Here is an 8,203-nt window from a genome sequence, read left to right on the forward strand (position 1 = left end):
CAGTAGTTGAAGGTTGCACCGTTGTCGGATTAGCTGTAGTTGTAGGTTGCACCGTTGTCGGAGCAGCAGTAGTTTGTAGTTGCTGCTGTTGTTGTTTGCTTCAGTAGTAGGTGCTGTTGTCGTAGGTGCAGCAGTAGTTGTAGGTGGCACTGTTGTCGGAGCAGCAGTAGTTGTAGGTGCTGCTGTTTTTTGTTGCAACAGTAGTAGGGGCCTGCAGTTGTAGGTGAAGCAGTGGTTGTAGTTTGCACCATTGATGGAGCAGCAGTATTTGATAGGTGCTGCTGTCGTAAGTGCAATAGTAGTTGGTAGGTTGCACCGTTGTCGGATTAGCAGTGGTTGTAGGTTGCACCGTTGTCGGAGCAGCAGTAAGTTGTAGTTGCTGCTGTTGTTGTGTCTTCAGTAGTAGGGGCTGCAGTTTTAGGGACAGCAGTAGTTGTAGTTGGCACTGTTGTCGGAACAGCAGTAGTTGTAGGTGCTGCTGTTGTTGTTGCAACAGTAGTAGGGGCTGCAGTTGTAGGTGTAGCAGTAGTTGTATGTTGCACCGTTGTCGGATTAGCAGTAGTTGTGGGTTGCACCGTTGTCGGAGGCAGCAGTAGTTGTAGGTGCTGCTGTTGTTGTTGCTTCAGTAGTAGGTGCTGCTGTCGTAGGTGCAGCAGTAGTTGAAGGTTGCACCGTTGTCGGATTAGCAGTAGTTGTAGGTTGCACCGTTGTCGGAGCAGCAGTAGTTGTAGTTGCTACTGTTGTTGTTGCTTTAGTAGTAGGTGCTGGTTGTCGTAGGTGCAGCAGTAGTGTAGGTGGCACTGTTGTCGGAGAGCAGCAATTTAGTTGTAGGTGCTGCTGTTGTTGTCTGCAACAGTAGTAGGGGCTGCAGTCGTAGGTGAAGCAGTAATAGTAGTTTGCACCGTTGATGGAGCAGCAGTAGTTGTAGGTGCTGCTGTTGTTGTTGCAACAGTAGTAGGTGCTGCTGTCGTAGGTGCAGCAGTAGTTGTAGGATTCACCGTTGTCGGATTAGCAGTAGTTGTAGGTTGCACCGTTGTCGGAGCAGCAGTAGTTGTAGGTGCTGCTGTTGTTGTTGCAACAGTAGTAGGTGCTGCTGTCGTGGGTGCAGCAGTAGTTGTAGGTTGCACCGTTGTCGGATTAGCAGTAGTTGTAGGTTGCACCGTCGTCGGAGCAGCAGTAGTTGTAGGTGGCACTGTTGTCGGAGCAGCAGTAGTTGTGGGTGCTACTGTTGTTGTTGCAACAGTAATAGGGGCTGCAGTTGTAGGTGAAGCAGTGGTTGTAGGTTGCACCGTTGTCGGAGCAGCAGTAGTTGTATATGCTGCTGTTGTTGTTGCAACAGTAGTAGGGGTTGCAGCTGTAGGTGAAGCAGTGGTTGTAGTTTGCACCGTTGATGGAGCAGCAGTAGTTGTAGGTGCTGCTGTTGTTGTTGCTTCAGTAGTAGGTGCTGTTGTCGTAGGTGCAGCAGTAGTTGTAGGTGACACTGTTGTCGGAGCAGCAGTAGTTGTAGGTGCTGCTGTTGTTGTTGCAACAGTAGTAGGGGCTGCAGTTGTGGGTGTAGCTTTAGTTGTAGGTTGCACCGTTGTCGGAGCAGCAGTAGTTGTATATGCTGCTGTTGTTGTTGCAAACAGTAGTAGGGGTTGCAGCTGTAGGTGAAGCAGTGGTTGTAGTTTGCACCGTTGATGGAGCAGCAGTAGTTGTAGGTGCTGCTGTCGTAAGTGCAGCAGTAATTGTAGGTTGCACCGTTGTCGGATTAGCAGTAGTTGCAGGTTGCACCGTTGTCGGAGCAGCAGTAGTTGTAGTTGCTGCTGTTGTTGTTGCTTCAGTAGTAGGGGCTGCAGTTTTAGGGACAGCAGTAGTTGTAGTTGGCACTGTTGTCGGAGCAGCAGTAGTTGTAGGTGCTGCTGTTGTTGTTGCAACAGTAGTAGGGGGCTGCAGTTGTAGGTGTAGCAGTAGTTGTAGGTTGCACCGTTGTCGGAGCAGCAGTAGTTGTAGGTGCTGCTGTTGTTGTTGCAACAGTAGTAGGTGCTGCTGTCGTAGGTGCAGCAGTGGTTGTAGGTTGCACCGTCGTCGGATTAGCAGGAGTTGTAGGTGCTGCTGTTGTAGGTGTAGCTGTAGTTGTAGGTTGCACCGTTGTTGGAGTAGCATTAGTTGTAGGTGCTGCTGTTGTTGTTGCAACAGTAGTAGGGGCTGCAGTTGTAGGTGAAGCAGTAGTTGTAGGTTGAACCGTTGATGGAGCAGCAGTAGTTGTAGGTGCTGCTGTTGTTGTTGGAACAGTATTGGGGGCTGCAGTTATAGGTGTAGCAGTAGTTGTAAGTGCTGCTGTTGTTGTTGCATCAGTTGTAGGTGTAGCAGTTGTGGCTACTATTGTTGTAGGGGCCGCAGTCGTAGGTGCAGCAGTTGTATGCAAAACGGTTGTCGGGGCAGCAGTTGTTGGAGCAGCAGTGGTAGGGACTGCAGTGGTAGGTGCAGCAGTTGTAGCCTCAGCAGTTGTAGGTGCTGTAGTTGCCAGGTCAACTGTTTTAGCCTCATCAGTTGTAGTTGGTGCAGTTGTCAGGGCCACAGTCGTAGGTGCAGCAGTTGTAGGTGCAGCAGTTGTAGGTGCAGCAGTTGTAAGTGCTGCAGTTGTAGGGGAAGCAGTTGTAGGTGCTGCAGTTGTAGGGGAAGCAGTTGTAGGTGCTGCAGTTGTAGGGGCCGCAGTTGTAGGTGCTGCAGTTGTAGGGGCATCAGTTGTAGGTGCAGCAGTCGTAGGAGATGCAGTTGTAGGCGCACCAGTTTTAGGTGCTGCTGTTGTAGGGTCAGCAGTTTTAGGTGCAGCAGTCGTATGTGAAGCAGTTGTTGGGGCAGCGGTCGTAGGCAAAGCAGTTGTAGGCGCAGCAGTTGAAAGTGCATTAGTCGTTGGGGCAACAGTCGTAGGAGCAGCAGTTGTGGGTGCTATTGTTGTAGGGGCAGCAGTTGTAGGTGCAGCAGTTGTAGGCTCAGCAGTTGTAAGCTCAGCAGTTGTAGCTGCTGCAGTAGTTGCAGCAGCAGTGGTAGGTGCATCAGTTGTAGCCTCGACAGTTGTAGGTGCAGCAGTCGTTTGCGAAGCAGTTGTCGGGGCAGCAGATGTAGCCGCATCAGTTGTATGTGCTGCAGTTGTAGGTGCTGAGGTTGTTGCAGCATTAGTCGTACGGGAGGCAGTTGTTGGGGCAGCAGTTGTAGGTTCTGCAGTTGTTGGCGCAACAGTCATAGGTGCAGCAGTTGTGGCTTCTATTGTTGTAGGGGCAGCAGTTGTAGGTGCAGCAGTTGTAGGAGCAACAGTAGTAGCTGCAGCAGTCGTAGGAGATGCAGTTGTTTGGGCAGCGGTCGTAGGCAAAGCAGTTGTAAGCGCAGCAGTTGTAAGTGCATTAGTCGTTGGAGCAACAGTTGCAGGTGAAGCAGTCGTTGGAGCAGCAGTTATGGGTGCTATTGTTGTAGGGGCAGCAGTCTTAGCCGAAACAGTTGTCGGGGCAGCTGATGTAGCCGCATCAGTTGTTGTTGTTGTAGTTGTAGCCACAGCAGTGGTAGGTGCAGCAGTTGTTGGGGCAAAAGTAGTAGCTGCAGCAGTTGTAGCCGCAGCAGTTGTAGGTGATGCAGATGTAGGCTCAGCAGTTGTAGTTGCTGCAGTGGTTGCCGCAGCAGTTGTAGGTGCAGCAGTTGTAGGCTCAGCAGTGGTAGATGCATCAGTTGTAGCCTCGACAGGTCTAGGTGCAGCAGTCCTTTGCGAAGCAGTTGTCGGGGCAGCAGATGTAGCCGCATCAGTTGTAGGTGCTGCAGTTGTAGGTGCTGAGGTTGTTGCAGCAGTAGTCGTACGGGAGGCAGTTGTTGGAGCAGCAGTTGTAGGTTTTGCAGTTGTTGGGGCAACAGTCATAGGTGCAGCAGTTGTGGCTACTATTGTTGTAGGGGCAGCAGTCATTGGTGCAGCAGTTGTAGGAGCAACAGTAGTAGCTGCAGCGGTTGTAGCCGCAGCAGTTGTAGGTGATGCAGTTGTAGGCTCAGCAGTTGTAGGTGCAACAGTAGTAGCTGCAGCGGTTGTAGCCGCAGCAGTTGTAGGTGATGCAGTTGTAGGCTCAGCAGTTGTAGGTGCTGCAGTTGTTGGGGAAACAGTCGTAGGTGCAGCAGTTGTGGGTGCTATTGTTGTAGGGGCAGTAGTTGTAGGCGAAACAGTTGTTGGGGCACCAGTAGTAGGTGCAGCAGTTGTAGGTACATCAGTTGTAGGTGATGCAGTTGTAGGCTCAGCAGTTGTAGGTGCTGCAGTAGTTGCAGCAGCAGTGGCAGGTGCATCATTTGTAGCCGTGACAGTTGTAGGTGCAGCACTCGTTGGCGAAACAGTTGTAGGGGCATCAGTTGTAGGTGCAGCAGTCGTAGGCAATGCAGTTGTAGGTGCACCAGTTGTAGGTTCTGCGGTTGTAGCTTCTGCAGTCGTAGGTGCATCATTCGTTGGAGCAGCAGTTGTAGGAGCAACAGTAGTAGCAGCAGTGGTTGTAGCCACAGCAGTTGTATCCGCTGCAGTTGTAGGTGCTGCTGTTGTCAGGGCAGCAGTTGTAGGTGCTGCAGTTGTAGGTGCTGCAGTTGTCGGTGCTGAGGTTGTTGGAGCAGTAGTCGTATGGGAGGCAGTTGTTGTGGCAGCAGTTGTAGGTGAAGCAGTTGTTCGGGCAGTGGTCGTATGTGCTGCAGATGTAGGTGATACAGTTGTAGGCACAGCAGTTGTAGGCAATACAGTTGTAGGTGCTGCAGTTGTCAGGGCAACAGTTGTAGGTTCAGCAGTTGTAGGTGTTGCAGTTGTCGGTGCTGCTGTTATAGGGTTAGCAGTTGTAGGTGCAGCAGTCGTAGGTGAATTAGTTGTTAGGGCAGCGGTCGTAGGCAAAATAGTTGTAGGCGCAGCAGTTGTAGGTGAAGCAGTTGTAGGTGCAGCAGTTGTAGGCGCAGCAGTTGTAGCCTTAGCAGTTGTAAAGACTGCAGTTGTCGGGGCAGCAGTTGTAGCAGTTGTTGATGCAACTGTTACAAATTGTCAATCGTTAGAGACCGACAGATATCTTAAGGGGAAATATCAGCTCAACATTCTAAGGCACACATTATTTGAAAGTTAGGAACCTAACCATTACTTAATGTAAAGCTCAGAATTGAGAGACACATTTCTCTATTTATGAATCTCTAATAAAATATTCCCTCATTTAACCCTCCTATTGTCTTCATTTTCCCTCCCTTACTTTGGTGTTCGTGGTGAAATTTGACATTAACACAAAAACCATTAATCATCACCAAATTTCATTTAACACCCTTTCAAACTGTACATATTGTATCAGACTACTGGTATACATGAAAAACTGCAGTACATATACAAAGAATAGACACTGAACATGTATTGTGTGTGCCAGGTGTGATCCATGTGGGGGGATGGGCACATAAGAGCGGGAAATGTGTCAAATTGTTCTGTGTGTGTTTGTGTGTGCCAGGTGTGATTCACATGGGGGAATTGGGCACATAAGGGGGGGGGGGGGCACATCTAGAGTATGTGTGTGTGTGGGTGTTTGTGTGTGTGTTTTATCTGATCCGTATGGTTACTAATTCCTTTTCTTTATGGCGATCATTTTTGACCGGGAACACCATGGGTGTTACAAAGTTGACTAAATCATCCAAAATTCAATGAAAGTGGTGATCAGCAATTGTATATGTTCTAATGTCTACTGTGAAGGATATCATAAAGCCTTAATGCAATCGAATGTAAAACAAAAAAGTTATGATTGATGAAAGTTGCAAATCGGTCAGATTTGACCCGAAGACAACAGGAGGGTTAAGCCTCTTTTGAACTCCTGGTAAAACCATTTTGTGTATCCTGATTAGGGACCTCAATTTTCAGACAATACAGTAATTATTAACCCAACTTTCAACATACATGTACTTGAGTTGTGTTAAGCAAAGAGCACACTTTACTTCTAGTGAGCAGTTACAATTGTTAACATTACTAACTGAGAAGCTCTTAAAGACTCCATGTAAAAGTTACATTCTTTGAATATATAGTGTATTTGGTGTTATTTACAGCCTTTCTTAGTCTTTATTAACCGATATAACATACTTTGACGACCGTTTTTTATTTTTTATTTAGTGAAGATATTTGTAAATCATTTCAAAAAGTATTTTGCAAGAGAACTGTCTATTAAATATTTCTTTTTTGTCAGAGGCAATTCACTTTGACAATGGTTGATGCTGCTTGTTGCTTGTGTGTTTTCATAAACAAGAGTCCAAATAAACTATGCACCACTCCTTGTTCTCTATTTTTTGACAAACATGAATCTCTGATAAAACAAAGGCTGAGACCTGCTGACGGACACTATTGTGAAATTTAGTTAAAGGAAATCACACAGCAGAAAATTGTGTGAGATGCTCTGACGGCTAGAGTGTTATTTTCTAGTGTGGCTATTTTTACTTGTTTGACAATACTAAACAAGATAACATTAGTATTTGTCACCTAGTAAAATATTTATATTGTACAGTGATCAGTGAAGCAAGGGTAATTTGTACATCACTATTTTAATAATTTGTTAACATTCATTTTACATAATTGTCTTATTATTCTAGTGATGATTTAATGGACAACGTAATCAATTACGTACCTCAATTTTCAGACATTTTCAAATTAATCATTTTTAAAGTAGGCAATTTAGGCAAAATATATATTGCATGCAGAAAGACAAATTACTCGCCAAAACTGCATGAGATAAGCACTAGGTTGACATGTTGAGCCTGTTAATAGGAGACTCATAGTGTCCCTTAGAATACATTTGTATTCAGATATGTGGAGCTGAGAGGTCAAGGGATCCCTGTGAATATGACAAAGCCAATTTCTTCCTTGCCAGAGTTTACCATTTTTCTTACACCATTATTTAAACACATCCGTAACAATCTACCAAGAGCCTGCTACAGCCTCTTAAAGACAGTAAAATGTCCTATGGCGAAACAGATTGTTTTAAAAGGTGATTAACAAGTGAAACTAGACACTGTTTCTTTGTTTTGGACATATTTTATGAGTTGCAAGGACTCCACGTTAACTTCCTGTTGTGTCGTTTCCTACACATTTTCCACACCTTTTTAATAAAAAACCTTCATAGTAATCGTTATATCATCACACAACTTACCTATTAAAATCAGGGAAATTGATATGATCCGTCCGACATCCATCCTCTTTTCCTTTGAATCTATAAAATCAAGCAATGCATATATTTACTCACAAAAGAGGCATGTCAAAACCCTTTTCACTCCAGTTACTAGAACTATTAATACTTCAGTAGTACAAAGTCTGCAAATGATAGTATTCGGTGTTGCAGTAATTTTATGTTTTAAAACTAGAGGTAACTAAAACATCCAAAGTAAAACAGTTCGATACCAACAAATGTATAACAATAGGTTCCCACCTCATTATAATCCATGTTCTGAATCCCATATATTTTACACTTTGAAACAATTTTGATGAAACAAACTTTCTATCCTGTGAAAGTCATATATTTTTCAGCAATTCCAACAAATGATTGTAATATTCAGACAAAAACTACTTCACAAGCACACACATTGGTCACTCGTGAAAAATTAGGCATTCTATACCTATCTTTAAAAGAATGACATTTATAATAGAATAATTTTGCATTTTAATCCCCTTGCAAAAGGAAATGTTAGAACATACTACGTGAAATGGAAAACCCATATTAAATGGTAATTCTTTTTGGGGTGAAAAACTTGATTAACACACACACACACACAGCTTTTAGACAAAAGTCTGCATATATTGACTTAAAAATGTACTTACCCATCATAAAATGATATAATATGAAAAGTTATAAATTCCACTCTTCTATCTGAAATCAATGTACCAAACAATTTCAGTGTCTTATTCATATAGTCCTGGTCACGCCTGTGATGATGCAAACCTCTCACCTCATGTTGCAGTCCACATCCCTCAAGGCTTTATGTTGGAATTAACTAAAGGCTTATGACGGGGCTCAAAGGTCAGACATTTTTTAAATATGTTGCAACACCTATATCAGGATTCATATTATTGGCTCTTTGTCTGTCATTTTCAACATTTACAACATCAAAGGATAATCTCCTCTTTTGTCTGTGGAACGGGTTTCCTGTGCATTCCATCTATGCTAATGTTAAAGGAAGTTCCAACAGTAGGACAGAAGGCTATGAC

The 8,203-nt window shown here is 44.7% G+C and overlaps 1 protein-coding gene across 1 annotated transcript in view; it reads right to left on the bottom strand.

Moving 5' to 3' along the window:
* The window catches only part of LOC117487839 (mucin-5AC-like), an 11,428-nt gene extending 3,479 nt beyond the window's left edge, over positions 1–7,949 (bottom strand). Inside the window, exons 1-3 of the mRNA XM_034136558.1 lie at positions 7,945–7,949; positions 4,583–4,746; positions 3,081–4,539 (exon numbers count right to left, since the gene is read on the bottom strand). Of these exons, the coding sequence (XP_033992449.1) occupies positions 3,081–4,539; positions 4,583–4,746; positions 7,945–7,949 (1,628 nt within the window). The remainder of the gene's footprint in view (positions 1–3,080; positions 4,540–4,582; positions 4,747–7,944) is intronic.
* Positions 7,950–8,203: the final 254 nt, after the last annotated feature.

The sequence above is a fragment of the Trematomus bernacchii genome, unplaced genomic scaffold (assembly GCF_902827165.1).
Source record: "Trematomus bernacchii unplaced genomic scaffold, fTreBer1.1, whole genome shotgun sequence".
Lineage (NCBI taxonomy): Eukaryota > Metazoa > Chordata > Actinopteri > Perciformes > Nototheniidae > Trematomus > Trematomus bernacchii.